General features: G+C 47.2%; 1 protein-coding gene across 2 annotated transcripts in view; it reads right to left on the minus strand.

The window, feature by feature from the left end:
* The window catches only part of SNX29 (sorting nexin 29), a 522293-nt gene that overhangs the window by 80374 nt on the left and 416424 nt on the right, over positions 1-25495 (minus strand). For both annotated transcript variants that reach the window (XM_058570031.1, XM_058570032.1), the window contains exon 19: positions 14618-14758. In XM_058570031.1, coding sequence (XP_058426014.1) covers positions 14618-14758 — 141 coding nt within the window. The remainder of the gene's footprint in view (positions 1-14617; positions 14759-25495) is intronic.

The raw sequence follows: 25495 nt of genomic DNA on the forward strand, positions 1-25495 counted from the left end.
TGAGCACATGACCTAGCCAATCACAGTCATTATTCTTGATCCTGAGATAGGCACAGGACTCAAGGTGGGCCAATGAGAATCAGCACTGAGACTGGAACTACTGAGAAAGAGATTTACTCTTTCTGCCTGAACTGCTAAGGTGATATGGAGAAAGCCTAGAGATGTGTAATAATCATTTGCCATGAGAGGGGAACCTGCCTGAAAATGCAGCCAACTCAGAAAAAAAGCAGGTGGAGAGAGAAACAGGCAGACAGACAAGAAGCAAGAGAGTAAATGAGCAGAGGGGAAAGAGATTGGCCAAGATACTGATGTGTCTGATGATGTCATTGAGCTCCTGGATCCAGCCATTCCTGAAGTCAGATCAGACCTAAACTTCTCAGTTACACAAGCCAATCAATCTTCTTTTTAAATTAAAAATAGTTTGATTTTGGTTTTTGTCACTTGCAGTGGAAAGCATCCTAGATGATATATTCTCCCTGGTGCTCCCACAGAACCCTGATTTAACCTATCTCACAGTACCTACTATGGTGATTTGCCAATTGCCCTACTAGGTTGTGAGCTCTCCAAGGGCAAGAAACACATCTCATTTACTCAGTAGCCCCAAGACTTGGTGTACCATAGATATCCAATAAAGATTTGTACAATGAAAAAACGAAGGAATGTTTATCCGAGAATTAATGAAGCTTTCCATTTACTTTGTTTTATTTTGTAGGGCCTTTCTGACAAGGACTCTTAGCCTCCACTGGATCGTGGCTGTTGCCGGTCTGCTCTGCACCCTGAATGCTTGTATTTCAGTTCTCCACAGTCAGAGGCCCTGGGATAACAGGAAGGGCCAGGTTCAGGTGTTGAGAAAGCACACGGCCCAGGGTCCTACTACTGTCATGCTTCCTGCTCACATGGACTCCACCCAAGGCCAAAGGCATCGCTGGACCCCCACGCCGCCCAGGTTAGGGGCCGGAGCACTGGGACATAAAGAATCCACCACAGGCACGGACCCCTTAACCCTTCACACTTCTGGACCTCTGCTGACGCTTTCCCGACTGAATGCCCTTCCCTTCCTTCTCGACTTAACTCCTCAAAGCTCAGATGAAAAATCATCCCTCCAAGGAGTCTGCCCTGAACTCTCAGGGTGACAAATTCAAAAGCCTTCAGGAACCAGGAGGTCAGAGAGGCAGGGCAGGCTGGTGATCTGTGGAGCACATGCCCCACCTAAGGGCCAGCCTCCATTCAGCCCCTGCCAACTGCTCCCACAAGAAAATCCAAGAGAAAGAGAAAGACCAGCCTCCCCTTGCTGGGGAGTGTGTGGACTCGGAGTTGCAAACCATCGCACCCCAGAGTAGAGTCACCTATGGGTGTGTCCCAACAGGTCGGACCCCATGTCTCCAGGTCTGCTAATTACCCTCTCAGTCCTCAAGGGCTCTGCTAACCCACAAACCAACACCCCCTCGGCACCAGGGGCAGACATTCTGCCCATCCTGGCAGGGTCTCCCTGCTCACCCCATCAAGCCATCCTCCACGTGGCAGCGATGTCTCCAAAATACAAATCGGATCTTGCCATTCCTCTGCTTAAAATCTTTCAGTGGTTCCCCCCGCCAACACACACACACACACACCATGTTTAAACAAAAAAAATAACTGTGTTACAGATGTCCTAACGCTACAAAGAGGAAAAACAGGGCTAAGGAAGCCCATAACTGAGGGAGATCATTTATTCTGGGAAGGTAGGAAAGGGTTTTCTGAGGAGGTAGAATTTAAGCTGAGATCTGACAGATGAGAAAGACCCTGCCACAAGACGAGTGGGAGATGGAGTATTCTAGAAGGAATTGTATGTGCAAAGGCCCTGCAGCATGAAAGAGCTTAAGGGTTCAGGATCCAAGAGGGAAACATACACAGTCGCATGAGGCAAGGCAAGGATAATAATTCCCTGGCCACCAGGATGCTGTCAGGATTAAACAAAAGCATGCAGACAACGTCCTCGGCACTGTGCCTGGTAATTAGTTGGTGCTCAATGAAGAGCTGCCATTCTTAGTAAGATGGCATTGCTGATGTGAAGAAGGGCTCGCTTATTTCCTGCTGCTAAGAATAAGGCTGCCCAGTTCATGAAGGAGAGCTAAAAGCCAGGATCAAAGGTTCCTCTATGATACAAAACATTTCCATTTTCATGTGCTTATGAGGATCAGGCACTTAACTCCAAAAAGCTTCTAAACCCATTATAAAAAAGAATTCTGCTTCCCCTCAGAAGGCAGAAGAGCTGAGAAATTAAATGATGAGAAAGTTCTAAGGGGGTGGCTAAGCTTAATGCAGCTGGGAACTGGTAGAGAAGACCGGCTCTCCAAAGAAGCAAAGGAAATTGTGCCAACACATCTAGGACACTCAAAGCTTTTTGGAACCCATCTTGGAGAGAGGGGCTGTGAGTAGGTTTACTCTGGGTCCATACTAAGGGACACAATCTGGGGCCTAATGTTCCTTCACACAAATAACCACTGTTCCAGCCCCTACTGATACTTGATGTCTTGCATCATGCCAGTGTCTCGGTGTACACAGTCTAATGAGAAGTTGTTGCTTCTCTGGAAAATCAGTCCAGTGAGGAAAGCAGACATTTCATGCATGTACCAAAGCATCATGGAGGCTGTGGAGGAAATGAGTGCCAGGCACGCAGGAAGCTCAAGAACGAAGGAGAAGTAGTGGGTTCTACTGTGAGGGGAGCAAGAGAGGTTTCTTGGAGGAGACAAGAGCTCTATCTTTTTAAAGGAATGCACAGACAAAGGGTGACATCCAGAAAACATAAAGAGATCCTAGAAACCAATAAGAAAAAGATGAAAAGCCCAGTGGAAAAATGACCAAAGGACACAAACAGGCAAGAAAGGGAAGAGGAAATATGAATAGCCAAAAATCACGACCAGATCATCACCCTTGTCAGTAATCAGGCAAGGGCAAACCAAAGCCACAATGAGATACCATCTTGTACCCATTGTATTGACAAAACACAAACAAATTATAAGTCTAACGACACCAAGTGTTGTTGAGAATGTGAAACAATGGGAGTTCTCATCCACCTGGTTGGCAGTGAACCATTGGTGCCACCACCTTGGAGAGCAGTTTGGCAATAGCTAGGAGAGCTGAGGACGAGCATGCCCTACGAGCCAGCAACCCCACTCATAGGAACACAACCTGGAGAAACTGAGTCTCAAGCGCGTGTGCCAGGAGATATGTACAGGATGCTCACTGCAACACTGTTTCAACAGGGAAAAATTGTAAACAACCTAACTGCTCATCAAAGGGAGAATAAATAGACACAACATTGACTATTCATACAATAGATTATCAGTAAGGACAGCAGGTTAAGTTACTGAAGGAGAATACCACGCATTCACATGTATAAATCTCAAAAAGCTAATATTGGTGAAAAATATAAGGTGTGAAAAGATACAGAAAGACTTATACCATTTATGTGAATTAAAAGAAAACCCTCTCATAATCATATATAATAAAAGTATAAAACCACGGACAGGAAGGATACACAACAACTCCGCAGAATTGTTCCCTCTGGGACGGAGGGTACCAAGAGGATTCAGCGACAGCTGTAATGTTAATTTCTGAACACTAACATTTATTAAATCTGGATGATGATACTTCTGTGTTCATCATATTTTGTTGCATATTCTGGGGCATATTTGAAACATTTTGTAATAAATTTTTAAGAGCTTAAAAGCAAATATGACAAAATGTGAACAGCTGTTAATTCTAGGTGGTGGGAATACAAGTGCTTATCTGAGTCCTTGTATTTTTTTCCCGCCCTTTAAGAAATCATCACTGTATAACCACTTTGGGAAACTCTTTGGCAGTGTCTACACAAGTGGAACATATGCACACCCTCCGACCCAGTAATTCCATCCCTAAGTATAGACCCACAGAAATCAGGGCTTATATCCACCAGAGGACATATACAAGAAAGTTAATTATAGCACTATGTGCAATTGAGCCAAACTGGAAGCCACCCAAACATCCACCAACAGTAAAAGATAAAAAAAAAATTGTGATACATTCATACAATGGAATACTACACAGCAATGAAGCAACAATTGCTACTTGCAAAAACAGGGATAAATCTTACAGATGTGATGTTGAGAAAAAGAAGCCAGACACAAAGGAGTACGTGCTACGTGACCCCATTTACGGCAAGTCCTAAAAGGGCAAAACTGATCCCTGGTATGTGTTAGGAATCAGGACAGTGGCCATCTTGTGGAGAGCGAGTGACAAGGGGAGGCTTGGAGTTCTGCTAATGGCATATTTCTTGGCCTCCGTGCTGTTTGCATAAGTGGGTTCCTTTTGTGGAAGTCCACCGAGCTATACACTTAAGATTGGAGGTATGTTATACCTCAATTTAAAGAATAACAAAAAAAAAGACAAGGGAAAAACCCACCACCATAACAAAGAGAGAAATGAAGAGGGGGAGGAAGAGAGAAGGGAAGAGAGAAGAACCGGGCGTGCGTCTGTCTGAGTTCTCACAAATTACAAGAGAACAGAAACCAAATTAGCGAGCCTTCTCTGGAGACTTATTTCCAGCTGGCACTCAAGGGCTCAGCATATGCCGGGTGCTGTGCTAAGTACGCGGCTAACCGCAGCATCTCACTGGATCGTCCCAAGAGCCCGTGACGTAAGCGCCCGTGCACCACGTGACAGTTGAGAAAACTGAGCGTCACAGAGCCCGGGTGACTTGCTGGAGGTCACGCAGCCAGTGTGTGCCAGAGACAGGATCTGAATTGAGGCCAGTGAGACGTCACAGCCCAAACCCTTCACTTCAGGATCTCGCAGCTTCTAAAAACGTGTACGGCCCGTGAAGCTGCAGAGAACGTCAAGGGGAAGGGGGTGGCTTCCTCCATACCTGAGGGGTTCTGGACCCCAGAGACCTGGTAACGGGAAAATAACTAAAATAGCAGCAACCCGAGAAACTAAAAATGTTTTTTTCTAGCTTACGAAAGATTAACCAAGATTGCAATACACAGTTCTCAGATATTAATGGCAGTACTGGAGGTGAAGGTAGCAATTATTCTGTTATTCAACAAGAGAGTAAGTGCTGACAAGTACTCTTCTAGGTTATGATTTTAATAAGTTGTCCAAAAATGTGAGGGAAAAAAACAGATACAACATTGGCTTAAGTGTATTCAGAAGGCCTTTGTGCTAGAAGGAGAAATGAAATAATGACACAGAAGTAATTTAACAGCCTCAGAAATATTTTGGACAACTTAATGCCCAGCAGAGAGTCAAGCGTCTTATAATTCAAATCTTATAATTCAAGAATGTCAATTTCCAAACCAGTGGGCTCACCATTGCTGCACGAGAGGCCTCAGATCCAGCCTGAGATGGGTGAACCAGGGGGAGCTGGCCGAGTCTAGCTGGTCAACTGGGGAGGCTGGATCCCAGATGTGTCAAATAACTCATCTTTGTCACCACGCACAGCTAACACAAAGTCTTTGTAGAGCCTGCTGCAAATATTTGCAGTGTTGTGTCAATATCCAGTGGGCAGGTAAGGCCTGAACACCTTTCTGTGAACAATTACCAACGAGGTGTAAGTTAAAGTTATGAAGGGAACTGGGGAGAAAGGCAGTTGGTAAGCAGACAACACTGGCGTCACGCACCAATTTCTACTCAGCTTGAGTTCATCTGTCCATCAAACATGTTTAACTCAGCACCTACTATGCCCCAGGCACTGTGTGAGATGCTGAGAAGACAAAGTCTCAGCAGGCCTGGGTCTGCTCTCTAATTCCACGGGGTGATTGGGGAGAGAGAACGGTGTATCAGGCAGCCGTGAGGGAGTATAAGAAAGGAACCCAGAGCGGGAACAGCTAACACTTTGAACTCAGGGAAGGCTTCCTGGAGAGGGTGGATCCTGCAAGGTCAGTGACCTGAGACCACCAAGATGATTCTCTTGGATTCAGCCTCTCCATGTGCTACATGCAGAAAATGTGCAGGATGGGAAGAGAGCAGCAAACACACTTCTGGTTGCTGGCTCTGGATTATTTGTTTATAAAGTGACCTTGATTTTTCAAATTGGATTTTAATTTGATATTACACAAAAGTCCTCCCAAGAAAGCCCCATTATTAAACACACAGACATATCTGCATATGTACACATATAAGTATGCCAAGTCTGAGGCTCATCAGGGTCTCTCTCCTGAGACGATTTTTCTGGCAAGACAACTTTAGCAACTGCTTTCCTGGAAAATATCCGAAGAGGCTTTTACTGTATTAAAGAGAAACACAAACGTGTGATGTATAACGAGCCCCGTCTCTCTCCTTGTTTAACGCATTAAGCACCAGGACTATTCACACAGCGGCTGGCAGAGTCAAATGAGAAACTAGGGCTTCATTCGGTTGGCTTCTTTCTCTCTCCCAAACTGCTCTCTGGAGAACCTTCACTTCGGGGGATGGTGTCTGAGCTCCCTGTGTCTCCGTTCCAGTTGGGTGGGGGTATCTGCACTGTTTCCTGGATCCTCTTCCACACGAGGGTGCTTCTGGCAGAATCCCCTGAGACTCTGCATCTCCACACAGAAACCTGTAGTGACGTGTGACTCTCTGCACTGCCAGCTCCCAGATTTGGGTGTGGGTTTGTGGGGCTTTTCGACCAAGGGGCAGGCAGCACAGCGGCACTGGCACAAGTCTGACTCAGTTCCTGATACCAGCTACGGGACCTTGGGCAGGCCCTGCAGCCTCCGAGCCAGGTTTCTTCATCTATAAGACATTTTTTTATGGGGCTTGACGAGAATTGCATGATGAGAAAATGAATATAGAGCTTCCAGTGTGCACGACAAGCCTGGCACATGATAGCTGGCACGACTGTACACAGAAACGCAGAGCACGGCGATTCTGGATGGACCACCTATGTCGAGCTCGTCCACTGCACGGGCTCAGAGTCCCAGCATCCTCGTGATGAGGACACACTTATGCGTCAGATTCCATCTCACTACCAGCCCGCATGCCCCTTTGTTCACCAAACCCCTACACAGCACTTACCGTATGCAGGTCCTGTTGTGACCACTTTAGAAACCTTACTGCCTTATGTCCTCATAACAACAACACTAGGAGGGAAGTGCCGTGACTACCCCTGGTATACAGAAGGGGAAACTGAGGCACAGAGAGGTCAAATAATTGCCCAAGGCCACACAGCTAGTGAAGCAACAGAAACCTTCCTCTCTTTCTTTCTTTTTACTCTCAGAGTTGGCGAAGTCCTGCTCAATGAATAAATGCATAAATGAACAAATGAATGACTACCTCTCCATACACTTAGGTTTATCAGGAAAGTTCATCAGCCCGCGGATCGGCTATGAGGAAAGCAGCTCCTAGCTCTAAACATGGCCCCTAGGTGGGGGGGGGGGGTGAGTGGTAGATGGTTCAGCAGACAGAAGAGGTCACCAGAGCCCCCGCTTCACCTGCTCCCTGATTTCTACATCAGGGGCTTGAGGACTTGACTTGTGGAGTCACTGTAAATGTCCACCAGCTGGGCGACGGCTAAATGATCCAGGTTCACCCGTTCTCCAAGGTGCTCTGCGGCAGATCTTGTATGAGAGAGTGCGGCCAGGGCTCTGCAGACCGTCTGCCTGAGCCCACATCTCAGCCTTGACACTGCCCAGCGAGGTGGCCTCGGACAAGTCACTTCACCTCCCTGTGCCCGTTTCCCACTTGTAAAGTGAGATAACTGGAATAGTTCTCTACCCCAGGCAAGGAAAGAAAGGGGTGAGGCAGGCAGAATAATGGCCCCCCAAAAGATGTCCATGCCATAATCCCCTGTGATATGTTACTTTATGTGGCAGAGGTGACTACGGAAGAACGGTCACAGAGATGCAGCACTGAAGACAGAGGAAGGGGCCACTGGAGGAAGCCTCTAAAAGCTGGAAAAGGCAAGGAAACGGATTCTCCCTTAGAGCCTTGAGAAAGAAATGCAGCCCTGCTGACACCGTGACTTAACCCAGTGAGACCTGTGTCAACTTCCAACCTACTGAACTATAAGATAATAAATGCGTGCTGTTTAAAGCCACCAGGTGTGTGGTCATTTCTTATGGCAGCAACAGGAAGCTGATACAAGATGTACACAAGAAACGGGTGTGCCCAGAAGGAAAAGATATCCCCTGAACTGACCCCGCTTTCTTACTTGGGAGATTTATCCCTGGGGTTCCTGCTGGCCCTGCGAGCACTTCACCTCCTGCAGGAAGCAGCTTCGCCTCCCCCCGTCACTCTTCTCCAGAGCGCAGGAGGGACCCTCCTCTAGCTCACAGGACTCCTCAGTGAGCACTGACTGACTCGTCTTTCTCCCTATAAAACTGTGAGCTTCATGAAGGCAGAGACCGGACTTCAAACCATCTTCGTCTCCCTACACCTAGCACGACGCCCCTGCATTCTGGACGTGTTTGCCAAATGGAGGAAGTGGCCAGCTTCCACATTCTTCCAGATGCCCACTCATTCCCACCGTTGTATCTACCCTCCGCCAGGGTCCTGCCGACCCCAGGGCTGCATCTAAATCTGCACCTCTCAGGGAGCTGCAGAGGCGCTTTCCACGGCTCAGTGAGTGCCAGGCGGTTCCTCCACCACACACTGGTGTATGTGTTTTTAATAAGGATTTTAATGCATAATTTCTCCAACAAGTTGAATTATCTGCAGCTCAGAGGAAAGCGATTTGCCTTGCCTTAATGCCAAATGAACTTGCAGAGACCGACTCCATTATCCTAAGAAGGAATGACAGTCTCTCAATTCTCATTTGCTCGCTGAGCAATAATGTAGACTTTTAGTAGCATCATCAAAAACGAATCTTTTGCTTAAGCCCCCATGCCAGCAAAGCTGGCCAGGCCACTCCCTCAGATCGTTCGAGAGGCATCTTTCCTGTCTCCGAAGACTTGCCAGCCTCTTGCTCATTCTGCAAAAATATCCACTCAAAGCGAAGTGAGAACAACCTTCCAAGTCACCCTGAAAGTTATTCCACTCACTTCTGGAATTCAGATTTTTTGAATTTTTGCTGAGACCCAGTGAAGTGAAGAAGAAAATAAAACGGAAAGTTTTCCATTTAATTTCTGTTCATTTATTCATTAATTCAGGCCATGAGCATCTCTGGGGCGTCAGGTGCTATTCTAGGAGCTGGGGAGAGAGCAGTGGACAGAAACAGACCCAGGCCCTGTGCCATGAGCCTCCACGCCAGTGCAGAGACAGATGATACTCACGCACACAAATACATCATTCCAATTAACGGTATGTGCGAGGAGGAAATTGAAACAGAGTAATGGACTAGAGAGGGACTGAAGGGGTGGCATTAACGAGGGGGGTCAGGAAAGGCCTCTCGCTGAGGAGATGGGATTTGAGCTGAGACCTGATGAGTTGAAGGAGCTGTCCATGCAGAGATGGAGAAAAGCCATTCCAGGCAGAGGGAACAGCAAGTGCAAAGGCCAGGAGGTGAGAACAGTGTGAAGTCCCAGGAGGTCAGCACAGCTGGGTGTGGGGGCAGAGGGGTCGGGCACGAGATGAGGGAGGGGAGGGGGTGAGGGACAGGTCAGAGGACACCTCAAAGGTCATAGTCAGGGCCCTGAATTTAACTGCCATGGGTGCCACTGGCGGGTTTTAATCGACAGTGACATACTCTGATTCTTTTCGCACAAACCTTGCTGTGGCTACAGTGTGGGAAATAGACTGTAGGCAGCAAGAGAGGAAAAGGGCAGGCACTGCAACTGCCCATGCCAGAGGTGGCAGTGGCTTGGGTTAGGATAACGTAAGCAGAGACGGAGGGAAGCAGCTGAACGGGGACTATTTGAAAGGAGAGAGACCACAGGACTTGGCAGCCCAGCTTCAGATTGGTGGAGCTGTGCTCTCTTATTATCTCAATCCTGCGCAGTGATGTGGCTGAAGAATCAGCTCCTGGGGGTCACAGGAGCTGATTGTAAAGATTCTGGTCCTCCTTCTGGGCACATGGTAGGAGTGGACTCCTTTGCCCCCATGGCATTACGCACGGCCACGTAACCCGCTTTGGCTAATGAAATGAGTGGAACTGACACGTATCACTTCTGGGCAGAAGCTTAAGAGCCAGTGTCTGATTTGTCTCTGTCCCCTGCCCCTGCTGCCACAATTGTGGCTACACACAGAGAGGAGCCTCTAGCAGCTGGACCCCTGATGCTGTGATGAGCAGAGCTCCCAGCCAACCCACGGTGGACACGGAATATGAGCCAAACAGACATCTTGGTTGGCTTGGGCTGCCAAGATCATGGAGTTGTTTGTTACCTCAGCCTAACCAAGACTATCTCAACTGATACAAGCCCCACGGCTGCAATATTCCAAAGTTAACAGGTAACTCTATATACACCTATTGTGGCTTGACTCAGCTACAGAGGAATAAACTTCATGGAGTGGTGGACTGATATTCAGGAAACTATTTTACCTCTTTTTTGTGTGTGTGTGAGGAAGATCAGCCCTGAGCTAACATCCGTGCTAATCCTCCTCTTTTTGCTGAGGAAGACCGGCCCTGAGCTAACATCTATTGCCAATCTTCCTCCTCTTTTTCCCCAAAGCCCCAGTAGATAGTTGTATGTCATAGCTGCACACCCTTCTAGTTGCTGTCTGTGGGACGCGGCCTCAGCATGGCCGGACAAGCGGTGTGTCGGTGCGCACCCGGGATCCGCCAGTAGCGGAGCGCGTGCACTTAACCGCTAAGCCACGGGGCCGGCCCCAGGAAACTATTTTAATATGACTTGGGCTTGATGTGGCATGTGAAGGCACGGATATCTCTAGCGAGTGCTTTGGGCGTCCGGTGCATTTACCATCAAATACATGCACGGCATACTGAGGCCAAAGAAATTCTCTGGGAAAGACACATCTTGCATCCACAAACTATGTAATGTGCTAATTTTATCAATTAAAAAAAGTTCAAACTCAGGTTAAGATCACGTTTTAATTCTAAAACTACCAGATAATCAACAGTGGTGCCATCATTGGGGAATTATCTAGAAATTCAGGCTAGAAAGATACTCATCTGATGAATTTAAAAAGCTAAACTATGTTTAATATTTCCTTGAATACTGTCCACGTCTGTGGATTCTAGAGGCAATCACTGATCAGGTGCGAGGCCTAGAGCGGCAAGGTACGGGGACCTTGATCCACTCAAAGATGTCGGGTCTGTACGCCTTAACGGTGCAAGTGGCAAGTGAGACATTCTTGAAGTGGCTCAATCGAGAAGAGATTCTGAGGTGGTTCATTTTTCTGGGCCAATTTAGAATCAAAGCTCTCTACAAATTTTGCCCTCAGGGTATCAAAGCAGGTATCTTGAGGTCCTAGGCCCCGCTGGAGCCAGTATAAGCTCCGTCTCTTAACAGAGTTCATCAGTAGCCTCTGCTGGGTGGTGAAGTCCTGTATGCTGACTCAATCTGCCCTTGAAAATCAGATGGACCCTCAGATCTGTCCTGGGCAGCAGCCAAAGAGTACTTAAGGGAAGTGGGTATGTCTTAGTCAGCCAAACGCAGGGGGAGAGGGACTCGAAGGACAATCACTGCCCAGCACAGGACAGACAAGAGGCCGAGGCCCCATGAGGGCTCATGAGCGGTCAGATTCCTGAGCAACAGAGGAAACTGTCAGGTGCACCCTGACCATGGGGAGCACGATCAAAACTCTAGTAAAGAACCAGCCGGCCGCTGCATTTGTACAAGCCAGTCATCAATGGGGGCCAGCCACACCAAGATGGTACCTTTAATTCCCAAACTCATTTACGTGCACACAGGGTTGCATTAGGGGAAGGTGGCGGGGAGAAACACTGCCCTATTGACACAGATTTCACAGGCAAAAAGTCCACTGTCACTAAAAGTCCGCCCCAGGATTCACAAGGATGGGAGAACTCGGAGCAGGGCAGAGGGGAAACTCACTCACAGCCCCTGCTCCTGGCACAGGAGAGTCTTAGGATGGCTTCACTCTCTTTCTGAATTACTTCACTCCGGAGCCCACCCACCCCACTGCTCAGGCCTGAGCTTCATCTCACTAAGCCTGAGCCATCCAGTCTTCCTAGGGTTGGTGGTGTTCTTTGTAGGTTTGTCTTGTCTGAAATAAGTTTTGCAGAACCATAAGCTTGAGGAATTACAAGGTGGGGAGGGAGTTGCTTTGGGCTGCAGAGAGAGCACTCAGCAACGCGTGGTCCCCAAAGATGTCCACGTCCTAATCCCCTAACCTGACAGTATCTCACCTTACATGGCAAAAGGGACTCTGCAGATGTGATTAAGTTAAGGATCTCTGAGACCACGATCACAAGGATCCTTGTAAGAGGAAAAGGAGTCAGAGGAGGAGATGTGACTATGCTGCCAGAAGCAGAGGTCAGTCACGTGACAGCTTGGCTTTGAAGACAGAGGGGGCCACAAGCTAAGAACGTGAGCGGCCTCTAGAAGTTGGAAGAGGCAAGGAAAGGATTCTCCTCTGGAGCCTCCAGAAGGAACCAGCCCTCTGACACCTTGATTTTAGTCCAATGAGACTGATTTTGTACTTCTGACCTCCAGAATTGTAGATAAGTGTGTGCTGTTTTAGATCACTATGTGTGGTGATTTGTCGCAGCAGCCATAGGAAGCAAACACACAATGCAAGATATTTCACCATCTGAATGTCCCCAGTTCAGCCTTGTGCTAACTTCCCTTAGCAAGAAACAGCCAGGCTGAGTTCCCTGAAGAAGCTGTCATGGAAGGACCGCTTCAGTGTGATGCTTTCTGCAAATGAGAATATCTTATAATCATAATATGTTGGTTAGGCAGAATTCTGTTTTATGACATTTTAAGGTCTTAAAACATTCTGGATGGGTCTCAAGATTTGTATGAGGCTGCAAGTCATTAGATTAAATTAGAATATAATTTTCCCCCTCTTTTCATAAGAATTATTGTACTCTTTGCTATGAACAAATGTAGAATTTCTAAGTCTTCCTTTTTATGGACTCAACTCCACTTTTCTTCAACAGAAAAAATGGAATAACAGATTTATTCTGGACCCGAGATAAACTTGCTTTATAACTGTTTAAATTAAGATCCAACGGACCCTGACGTGATCAGATTTCTAATCTGGTTTAAACACAGAAATTTATAAGCATGTAAACAGAACAGTCAGTGACAGTTTTCCCCCTGGAATTCCCAAGTGTTGGAGTGGGTTATGGAAACTCTTGCTCTGGTTTCTATGATAAAGATAGAAGGAAATCCCAGCAAGGCGCCTCTTCAGATGAGAAACCAGGAAATTCATCACATATGGAGTTTGCCACAGGGCTCTGTCAATACGATAGAGCCGTGGTTCCCACACTTGCTGTGCATCAGCACCCCTCAGAGAGCCTGTTAAGCCAGAGTACAGGGCCCCAGCCCCAGGGCTTATTTTTCAGTAGGTCTGGGGTGGAGCCTGAGAACCTGTATTTCTAACAAGCTCCACGTGACACAGATGCCGCCGGTCAGAGGCCACACTTTGAGAACCACACAGTAGAGGGACCCCCCCTTACACCAGGTCCAAGTTCTCCCATGTCCTGAGAAGGGTGATGACGACCTCATCTGATTGAAGAGTCCCTGCCAGGACAGTTAATATACTGCAATTGTTGAAGCGTCTCCTACTTGACTCGAAGCCAGGGGTTCGCCAGCTTGCTGCTATTGGAATCACCTGGAGAGCTTTTAAATCCCTCAGGGCCCAGGCCTCTCTCCTGGCCAATTAAATCAGAATAGGGGGTGGAGGTGGGCAGGTCTCAGGAGTTTTTAAAGCTCCCCAAGTGATCCAAAGTGCAGCCAAGATGGAGAACTGCTGCTCTAAGCAAACAGGATGGATGACAAAATGATGCCAACAGGCTGAAGCAGACAATTCAACAGGGCCCTTCGCCGGGCCCAGGCCTGTCTTCTCCAGGGCTGGGCTCCTGCCCCTCGCATCGTGACATATAATAGGCACTCAATAAATGCTTGCTGAATGAATGAAAACTAATCAACCAAGAAGCGTACAGAGGGCTAGTGCCTCCTTTCTCAAGGGTACCTGCACGAATACACAGAAGTAAGTTATGTCATTATAAATTATTAACCTTCATGAGGGCAGTAACTCTATAATAAAGAAAGCTCCTCTCAGAAACTTTCTTGGGAAAAAACTCCACATTCATAAGTCCAAAGAAATATCATGACAACTATGGAGAAAAACTAGAAAACACTTTTTTGGTTCAGAACAAGGGTCGACAAACTATGACCCACAGGCCACATCCAGCTGCCACCTATTCTTGTAAATAAAGTTTTATTGGCACACAGCCACAGCCATTAGTGTCCGTGCTGTCTGTGGCTGCTTTCCCGCTACGACGGCAGAGCTGAGTACTGTCAGCTGAGATGGTATGGGCCACGAAGCCAAACATCTTTACTCTCTGGCTCTTTACAGAACACATTTGCCAACCCCTGCCCTAGAGAAATGAGAGGACGTACACAAGCAAAACACAATGTGAGTGTCTTTAGGTGGCGGAATTCAGGTGACTGTTTTCTCTTTTTCTGCTTTTTCTTATACTAGCCAGCTTTTGAGTTGTGCGTTTAAATCCTAAACTGAAGAAGCAGCAGCATCAATCTGCCTCGATGGCGGCACTAGTGAGCGAGCTGCCTGCTCCCCATGGTGACAGTACCTTGTTTCCAATGGCCTTTTTGGGCGGGAAGTTGTAGGCCCTGACTTGAGGGTATTTGTTCTGTAGCTTGTGGTGCAAACTCCTGAACTCTGTGTACCGCCGATAGACGTTCCATTCGTCATCCTTTATCCGGATGTAAACCTGTCAAGAAAAGGAAAGAGAAAGAAAATGTGAACTGCTCTTAAAACTCTCATTACAAAGGGATGGGATTTTGGCAACGCTCCACCCATGAAAACCAGCTCTGCGAGAGCAGGGGCCACATCTGTCTCCCATGCTGTTAGATGCCCAGGGCCTAGCTCAGAGCAGGGACTCGGCGGGACTGAGGGCACAGATGGCTCCATGAAAGAATGACTCAATCAGGCGAGTTAAGGAAACAACACCCTATACATCATTTTCCCAATATCAGCAGAGATCAACAGTCCAATTAAGCTCAGAGATGCATTCTTCATACTTTTGTCACATGCATATTGTAGCAATGACAAGCTGCTGGTGAGAGTCCTTTCATCCTCTCTGGTTGTGCATTTCCTTGTCTATAAAATGGAGCTGATTGACGGAAACTCCTCCCAAGGTGGGGTGGAGAACATTCGGACATACAAGCAACGCAGCTGTGCCTGGGACATGCAGACCACCACACAGAGGAGGTGGAAATCAACTTGGAAAAGAAGGGGGGAGGCCAGAGTTGAGAATAGCCCAACTGGATGGAAGGTCACGTCCAGACGGGATAAGCACAACTAGGGCATAGAACTTCTCTATTTTCATCAAATTGTGACTCGAAAGAGAACACTGAGGGTATAAAATGTAAGGGATGTGTCATCAGCTTTTTACAGGCCCCAACACATTCCAGGGACACAGCAGCTACACCACAAGGGGAAACAGAAGTGGAAGAGAGATCAATGCATTTTTAAAAATTATATGAGTTAAGAACAGCCCAGAGAGTAAAGTCTCTGATGATAAATAGCTACTGTAATTGCAATCAGTGAATGCCAATACACATCTTAAAAACTTCTTTGACCATAAAAATAGGCATCTGTAGTATGAGTGATAAATTCTGCCTCCACATGAAAACCACCAGCATGCCCAGATGCAGACATTCTACATTTGAACTTTTGTGAGGAGAGCATCAGGGTCTCTCACAATATTCTTGTGAATAACACAGAGGAAGGCGGACTGAAACCAAAGAATTCCAATTAATGGAGAGACGTTTCAGTGTAATTAGAAGGAGAAACAGAGGCCTATCAAGTTTGTCAGAAGTGCCCAGGCTAAGAGAGACAGTAAACATCTGGATGACAGATATCACGTGATCTCAACTGGCTTGAGGGACAAGTCTAACCCAACATAACGAAATTCAAAAAGCTCAGTGTCAGGTCCTGCCACAAAATCCCCCCAAAACCCAACACTGTAAGTATAAGATGCGGAGGCACAGCACAGCAGTGGCTGTGGGACAAAGAGCTAAGTGAATAATATGGAAGAGCCACCAAAAAACCCCATGTAATCTCCAGACCTCATTAAAAGGTATATGATAACTTCTAGAATCAAGGAATTGAAAGTCTTGCTCTTCTAAATCGGCCAGACCAACTTAGTTAGGTTTTGGATGCCACCTGTTAAAAGACAAACTGAAATATGTTCAGAAAGGCCCAGATCACTTGCTACTCAAAGTGTGGTCTGTGGACCAGCAGTGTCAGCATCATGTGGGAAGATGTGAGAAATACAGCATCTCGGACTCCACTCTAGATGTACTGACTCAGAATCTGCATTTTAACAAGAACCCCAAGTGGTCCACACACACTTTAAAGTTTGAGAAACACTAGGCCCTAGGAGATGATTTACAACCAAATTATCAGAAGAAAGGTGGAAGACATTGTAGGATAATAACCTGAGAAGCCTCAGGGTGAAGAGGGTGGAGATCTCCGAATTTCTGGCAAGGCTGTAATGAAGAAGAGGAAAGATCAAGATGATGTGTTCTGGGTAGTTCCAGGAAGCAGACTTCCAGCAGATAGAAACCAGAGGAAGAGAGATATCAGTAGGGAAGAACTTTTTAGCAGCCAAAGCTGCCCAAAGAGGAAAAGGTATGTCTCCATGGTTTCTTGGCACAGGGTGTCCAAGCCATGGGATGATGACTGACAGGACTGTTATCACAATTATGCAGGGACTTGATTTGTAAGGGCGAAGTGTACATTAGACTCCAAAGCATCTGGAAGGGCCTGGGTAGTTATGGGGAACTGGGACTTAAGGTTTCACAGTCTCCACAGACTGAGACATGATCAATCAGTTAGCAAAGAAGCCCAGCAGAGCTCAGGGCCTTTAATGCAGCACTTTGGGGGCATTCTTTTGAGTTCTCCCAAGTGACAGCAAGAGCTAGTTGCCTACCTAGTATCCATTTTCCCCCAATATTTCTGGGGATAGCAACGTGCTCAGAAAAAAAATTAAACTATATTTCTCTGTCACCCTTGCAGATAAGAGTGGCTAATGAGATATAAGCGAAAATCATTGTTTGGGGAGTCTAAAGAAAGCTCTTAAGAGAGAGCTGACTCAGCCAACAAGTGTCTTTTTACTCTTCTCCCTGCCTTTTTCTTTCTCAAACATAGATGTGATGACTAGAGCTCTAGCAGTCATTTTATGATCATGAGGTGATCTTGAGAATGGAAGCAGAAAGACAGAAGGACCATGGGTCTCTGACGACATTATGAAGCTACCACACCAATTACTAGACTATCTACTCAAAACTTTTTTTTTTAACAAAAGAGAAATATTCATCTCTAATTTTTTCAACCTAATGTTTTAGCAGTCTTTGTACTAGTGGCTGAATGCAATTCCAATCTGATACATCTCAGATGGACTGTATCTGCTTGTAGCATGTTCTTACACAAGTCCAAACACCCCTGGAGATGGCAAGTTCAATTGCCTATCTGAGCATCACTCACAAGGCTAATTATCTAGATCAGGGGAGGCAAACTATGGCCTGTGGGCCAAATCCAGCCACATTATTTGTTTATCTACTGTTTATAGCTGCTTTCACAATACAATGCAGACTTGAGTGGCTGCAACAGAGACCACATGGCCTGCAAAGCTGAAAATATTTACTTTCTGGCCTTTTACAAAAAAACTTTACTGACCTCTGATCTAGATACTCACAAAGTCCTCATTAGTGTTATTTTTCCACCCACATATCCAGGCTCTAGCGTGGAGAGGGCCAGTGCTTTCCAAATATTACCAGCCCCTGGGTGGGCTGCACGAACCATCTGGGGGGAATCTGTAGTGTTCCAAAGCTTCCCTGGTGATCCTGATGGGGGGTGTTATGGTCTGAATGTTTGTGTCCCTCCAAAATTCATATGTAGAAATGCTAACCCCCAATGGGATGGTATTAAGAGCCGGGGCCTCTGGGAGGTAATTAGCTCATGAGGGTGGAGCCCTCATAAAGAGGATTAGAGCTCCCTCACTCCTTCTGCCATGTGAGGATAGTGAGAAGACGGCCATCTGCGAACCAGGTTCTCACCAGACGCTGAATCTGCCAGCACCTTCACCTTGGACCTCCCAGCCTCCAGAACTGTGAGAAGTAAATGCCGCCCCGTCTACAGCAGTTTGTTATAGCAGCTCGAATGGACTAAGACAGTGGGCAATTAGGGGAACTGCTGATGTAAAGCACAGACTTAAGTGTCAGACAGATAAGCCACTCCTCCTCTCTGGCTGTGTATTTCCTCATCTATAAAACGGAGCTGGTTAACACGACCTTCTCCCAAGGTGGGGTGGAGAACATTTGGACATAAAAGCAATGCAGCTATGCTGGGGATCATGTAGACCACCATCTGGAGGAGATGGAAATCAATTTAGGGAGGGAAGAAGGAGCCAGAGTAGAGAACAGTCCAACTGGATGGAAGGTCACGTCCAGATGGGATAAGTGCAACTGGGGCATAAAGCTTCTCTATTTTCATCAAGTTGTGACTCCTGAGGGGACAGTCTGGGTGTACAAAATATAAGAGCTGTTTCATTAGCTTTTTACAGGTCCTAAGACCTTCCAGGGACACACAGCAACTACACTGCAAGGGAAAACAGTGGGAGAGAGATCAATGCATTTTAAAAAATTACGTGAGTTAAGAACAGCCCAGAGAGTAAAATCGCCAATGATAAATAGCTGTTGTAATCCGCAATCAGTGAATGTCAATACACATCTTAAAATCCTCTAACATAACGATACAAATAGGCATCTCTAACGTGTATGATAAATTCTGATTCTACATTTTTCACAACACATTCAATAGCCAATTGCTTCACTTAGTGAAAGCCTTGAGTCCCCTTCTGCTTCTCCGCCGGCCCCTTCTTGGCTTTCCGTATGGGCACCTCCTCTTCTACCCACACCTTAAAGGCAGAGGTTTCACCTGCGTTCCCCTCTCCCCTACACAAGCATCCACTCTCAGCCTGCGCATTTCATTTTTAGGTCAATGACCCCCAAACCTATATCTCTAGTCTGGACCTCTGATATGAACTCCAGACCCAGACTTGATTTCCCACAGGCACCTAAAACTCATCGTGTGCAGATCCGAACCCACGATCTGCAGCGCAAACGCGCTCCTCCTTCTCTCGGGACCTTGCTCTTTCAGCGAACGGACCACTGAGCTGCCTGAGCCAGAAATCTGGGCATCAACTTGGACCAGTCCTGTTCTTTACCCCCAGATCCATGTACTGAACAATGGGGCCTGCCAATCCCACCTCCAAAATCTCCCTCCAGAGCCACCCGACCTCTGCACGGACCACTACAACAGGCCTCCCATTTTTCCCCACTCAATTCATTTTCATCTCCCCTGTTCAAACTCTTCAACGACTGCCTGTGAAGGGTGCTCATGCCAACGACTGGATCCGGGGTAGGTACGTGGGCAGCCTCTGTGGGCTCGGAAGGCTCGTGCGTCACTGCAGTTATCTTACTTCAGGCTCTACTCCTTGCTCTGGCAAACCAAGACGCCGCTGTCAATTTGCCTGCATTTTCTTTACAATTCTTTAATTTCTTTACAACTAGGATGGTGCCAATTTGCCTGCATTTCTTTAAAACATTGTAAAAAATGTTCAGATCAGAACAAATATCCTGTCCTAGGAACAGCATCCCTTGGCCTTCTAGCCTTCTCCTAGTTGTACCCCGGCTTTGGGGGACAGCAGGCATTCAAGAAGCCAGAACTTCAGAATGAGGGGATTAGAAAGGACCTCAGAAACCTTTAGTCCAACCCTTCCTTTTACAAGTCATAGGATTGGTGTGACAAATACCCCCCCATCCCACATTCTCCACCTTGATAAGGTGTGCCCAGGTTCTGGCTCCACTGGACCAACGGCTTGGGGGAGCCACCTGGACTGAGGATGTGAGTAAACATCCTGGGGAAAGGGAGCATCATGATGACCAGGGCAGGGAGGGGAGGAAGGTCCTTGCGATGGAGCGGAGGGGATGTGACATCACAATAATGGGATCGGTTAGGGGTGCAACACATGGAAATGGTTAGAACACAGACTGCAGCCAAACTCCCTGATTCAAATCCCGGCTCTGCCGCACACGAGCTGTGTGCCCTGAGAAAGTCCTTTAACTTCTCTGTCCCTCTGCTTCCTCCTTTGAGAAATGAGGATGACATTACCTCCTTCGTAGAGTCTTGGGACGATTAAATGAGTTCACACACGTAAATAGGCTTACAACAGGGTCTGGCATATAGAAGATGCCACGTGAGTGTTTGATAAACAATTAAAAATGTAACCTTATTGGTTAGGTTGCCACTGGAAAATGACAGATTTGGACTTTGGAAGTCTCTGCTCTTGGTGACCAGCTTTATCATGAATCCCCTCCAGGGGTTCGACTGATGGAGACTGGGCCACAGTGAGGCACTCACAGCTGCCTCGTGAGCTGCAGCAGCATCCCGGCAGTTCAGCACCTCCACCACCCACCAGTTATGTGATGCTGGGCAAATTGCTTCTTTCTGAGTCTCAGTTTACTCATCTGAGAAACGGTTTTAATCCAAAAAAAAAAAGAAAAAAGATGCTTGAAAGCATTCATAAAATGCCTGGCACTCCATAAGTGTTTGCTACTGCTGCGATTATTATTATTGTTATTGTTATCATCATTGAAAGCATGAAATTCTGCAAACTTAAGAAGCACTGCCACTGAAGTGACATCTGTCTTAGCTTTATGATCTCTACTACAGGATTTTTACTTAGTAAAGAACAAGTATGCAGATTACCACCGAGTCATAGATCTAGGCTTAGAACAAATTATGCTGTGGGTCGTTGAAATCTTCAAACAGAAATACAAATTATAAGGACTTTCCCCTAAAAATCTTCACAAGTATGAATCCCAAAACATATTATTTCTCAGCAGTGCATGAAAGCTGCTCTGCCGCTGAGACTGGATGATGTGGCCCCTCCCGGCCACCGCGTGTGCTCCTGGGAGTGGCCCTGCTTCTTCCGGGTCTCGCTTCCTAGCGAGTAAAATGCAGGGTGGGACCAGATGGTCTGTCTCCAGGTCTCTTTACAGCCCTGAAGTCCCGGTCCTCTGAGTCCTCAGGTGATTTATAAACTCCAAATACTTCACGGGCCTCTTCCCATCCACGCTCCACTCCCATTTCTCTGGGCAGACCGAGGTGTTCCCAGGACTTCAGGCTTGACGTAGGAGCACGTAACACTCATGGGGAAAGGCAACCGCAGACCCATCCCTGGAGCCTCCTTCTTCAAAGCTCAGTTGTCTGAGAGTCACCTGCTAAGCCAGGACAGCAGCCTCCCGGGAACACCAGGGGGTGAGAACTGACGCTCACGGGGGAACCGGGGGCCTAGAGGGTTCTGGGTGCTTCCATCAAGTTCAGTGAATGGCCACATTCCCGCCTCTGCCAGTAGCATTAGACTGAGGGCCTCTCAAAGGTGAAAGGTGGCCAAGGGGCATTTCTGACACCAGCTTCTGTGACATCTGGAGGCCATTTGATAATGAGGGGAGAGGGGATAGTCTGGAGCCCGTGGAGACCAACCACAGACTCCAGGTCAAGCACCTCTGTTCTCAGTTTCTGCTGCTGTCTGGATGTTGATCAAACCCTGATCACTCCAGTTAGCAGTCCAAGTCATGAAGCTCCAGGAGAAATTCAGAAGAGTGGAGTTGCCCACTGCCAGTCCCGAGAGAGTAAGATGATATTTTCCAGAACTCCAATAAAATATAGGAACACTAACATTCTCCGTTCCTGAAGCACCTACTGTGTGCTGGGTACCATGCCAGGCTCTCCACTTGTGTCTCCTTTCATCGTCATGTTCATCTCCAAGGCAGGTTGCGTGAGCTGCCCCTTCCACAGATGAAGACATGGGCTCAGAGAGGGTAGGTCACTTGCCTGGAGCAAGCGGGGAGAGAAAGGATGTGAACCCAGGTCTGCCTGAGGTCTAAGGCCCGGCGCTTTCTATCACAGCCCACTGCTGCAGTAACTGAGGTCCTGAAGGCCCAGGAACCCCAAGCCAGCAATGCTGGCAGCAGGGAACAGCAGCTCCGAGGCAGGGTCCTTGCTCAACTCCTCTGAGGCCCAAATGCCCCTTTTCTGGGCAGATCGCGTGTCCTCAGAAGGGTCTCCTTGGTACCAGATGCTCCAATAGCACCTCATTTACGCCTCTCTCTTCAGAAATCTAATGCCATTAAAATCGCCCCAAATTACTTGAACGGTCCATCCTTAACAGCAATGCTTTTAGCATCCAAAATTGGGAAACTTTCTCCGCAAATTAAATTGTTCGTGAATTATACTTAACCAAATTGTTCACTTATTTCACTGAAGAATTGAAAGAGCTTATGCCCAAAATTGTTGGGTTTTTTTTACTTTAAAGCCCCCCCCCCCCAAATTGAGTTTGATAGGCTCCAACTCCTTCTGCTTGAGCCATAAAGATGATAATTCCTTGGAGGAATAAAAAGAGTTGACCTCTTCCAACAAAACCAAGTTCCCTTTTAAAACAAGCAATAAAAGCCACTTCAGGTCCAATCTCCTCGACTCAGCAAAAGAAAAATAAAACAGGAAGGTAATATCTGTAATCAGCAATCAGGGCAAACCTTCTCTTCTCTGTTTTAAGAGGAAGTTCGAATCTTGAGGTTTCTTTTCCACTGGGAAGAATTACCCCAGGAATGCCTATAATAACACCAGGGTCAGGAGAGGTTAAGGGTGGGGAGAAGGCAAAGCCTCAGTCCATCAATGAACTTAATCCAAAACAAACTCTTGTGTAGACAGGGCCTCCAGGAAACGCTTTTATTTAGAAGATTAAGCACATCTGCCAGAACATTGCCATCAGCTCCCTCACGCCCCTCACCAGTCAAGACCACGCCCTTGCTCTGCTGAGCTCCCCGCCTGGTTTCTCTGGCTTGTTTCTGAACTTCATCTAAGTGGACTCATACAGAGTGTGCTCCTTGTGTCTGGTCTCCTTCGCTCCATATTCTGTGTGTCAGATGTCTCCATGTTGCTGCGTACAGCACTCATTTGTTCTTGTTCTCTGCTGCACAGTGTTCCACCATACGAATGTGCCACAACTTATTTACCTGTTCTGATGGGATGGGCACTTGGGTTGTTTCCAGTTGGGGCTGTTACGGGTAAGGCAGCTATGGGCATTCATGTGCATGGTTTCTGCACTCATTTCTTTTGGGATCATAGATCTAAATGTGAAAGGTAAAATCGTGAAGCTACCAGGAGACAATATAGGAGAATATCTTCACGATCTGGGGGGTAGGCAAGGATTCTTACACAGAGCACAAAAGGGCAAAGAGCCTTCTGGGTGCTGGAAATGCCCTTTATCTCCTTCTGGGAAGTGCTTACACAGGTATATACAGAAGTAAAAATTAGTAGATGTATGCACTTGATGATATTCATATTAAACCTAGATTTAAAAGCAAAAGCAAAAAAAAGCCATGCCTTCATATCCTCAGGAGAGTGTGCTTTATCCTAATTTGTGGCCCTAGGACATCTAAGCTCTACTGTGGCGGGTGAGCATCCAGTGGACCTGACACAGTCAGGTGTCAACGTGCAGAGGGGTCCAGACTGGACTCTGGCCTCAAGCAGACCTGGGTTCAAATTCCAGCTCCACCTCTTGCTAGTCAAGTGGCCCTGGGTAAGTTAACCCATCTCTTGAGGCCTCAATTCTCCATTTGGAAAATGTGGAGAGTGCTGGGGGCTACTTCTTAAGGGGAGGAGGAGAACAGAGCGATTGTGTGCAGGACGACATTCTTTACATCTGCTAACACAGCTAACCGTCAAGTGCTGGACGTCCCGAAACACACCTATCTGTACAGATGTCTATGTCTATAGAGTCTATCTATCTATACCTATGTACAGAGAGAGAGAGATGGAGGGAGAGAGGAGAGAGGAAACAGGGGAGAGAGAGACAGGGGGAGGGAGAATGAAGATTTAAAAGCTTGTTTTAAGTGGGCTGAAGTCCCGCTGTAAGGGTCTGCAAGCCCAGGCACAGGCCTTTTAGCAGCAGCATGTTGCAAGGCGTGCCTGAGGCCTATCCTGCAAGAGGCAGAATGGCACAGTGAAAGGGCATGGGCTGTGCAGGGAGAGAGGCCTGGGTTCAAATCCCAGCTCTTCCCTTTGCTAGCTGTGCCCCTGGGGGTGATACTCCACCTCAAGACTCAGCTTCTCAAACTGTAAAATGGGGACACTACAAATCTTGCTGGGTGGCTGTGAGAGGCCATGCCTGGCAGGCAGTAAGCAACGGCAGCTGTTAACACTGTAACCCATCACCTTCGTCGCCATCTGCCTTTGTGTACATGAACTTCCCTATTACAGAATCAGGGGCAATTATAGGATGTGCAATCATGAAATTAAAGCAGGTAATTACCATGCCTAATTAATTGTCAAATGCTAGGCAGGCGAGGAAACACAAACATAATGCACAGTCTGTAGGTTGGGCACTAAAGTATCCCCTTTGCTTCCAAAAAACTGTCAACAGACACAGCAGAGTTCAGTAAATGACCTTCTCGGGTGGGTTTGCAAACACTAAAACAAAACCTGGGAAGCGGTACGGGCTTCTGACTCAGGATGAGCCGGGTACCCCTCTCTGCAGGCTGCAGGTCAGCCCGGCATTTATACAGCTCCTGTCACACAGCACCAAGGTTCTGGGTGGGAGTGCTGTTTTAGGAGGGGACCTCGTGGGAGATACCTGATGGATGCTATGCACCTCTGCAAGGATCAGACCCTACAGAGAAAGCCGGTGATGTGAATGCAGCCAGAACTCTGAAACAAATGCTCACGTACACACAGCTGGCTTGGAAACAACATGTCAGGCTGCCCCTGATTCCTTTAGCACAGATCAAACGCATCCCGCTCCACTTCAAACTTGAGGCGACTTTTTAACGATTCAAACTCCTCCACCTCGGAACCAAACACTGTTTTATGCCTGTTGTGCGAGTCAAGAGTGACAGCTAGCATTAACTATGATAACCTCCTTGGACTTACAGAGATGACGTACCATTAAGTAGCACCTATCGGGTGCCGGACATGTTTACCTACCATTTTCACCAAGCCCTGCCACTTTATATGCCTGATAACAGAGGCTTGGAGCCCAAAATGACCCAGGGAGTGAGGAGCGGAACCAGAAGCAGGCCTCATAAGATGCTACAACCAGGGCCCGTGCTGCATCGTCTCCATCTCTGAGAAAAACAAGTGCTAGAAACTCTGAACCCCAAGGCCCTTTATGCAGACTGTTAAATGCAAAGACAGTCAGACGACCTGAGGATAACAAAGATTCTTTTAAAAATGGCTTTGGGCCCCTAATTCATTTTGCTTCCTAATATCCAAGGGATGAAATGATTTGTGTTTTGGTTGGTGGCCTGTGTTAATGTATCCTCACAAAACTTTCCTTTTAATGAAATGGCTTCATGTGTTATTAACTCTAAGTGTCCTC

The sequence above is a fragment of the Diceros bicornis genome, chromosome 26, assembly GCF_020826845.1.
Source record: "Diceros bicornis minor isolate mBicDic1 chromosome 26, mDicBic1.mat.cur, whole genome shotgun sequence".
Lineage (NCBI taxonomy): Eukaryota > Metazoa > Chordata > Mammalia > Perissodactyla > Rhinocerotidae > Diceros > Diceros bicornis.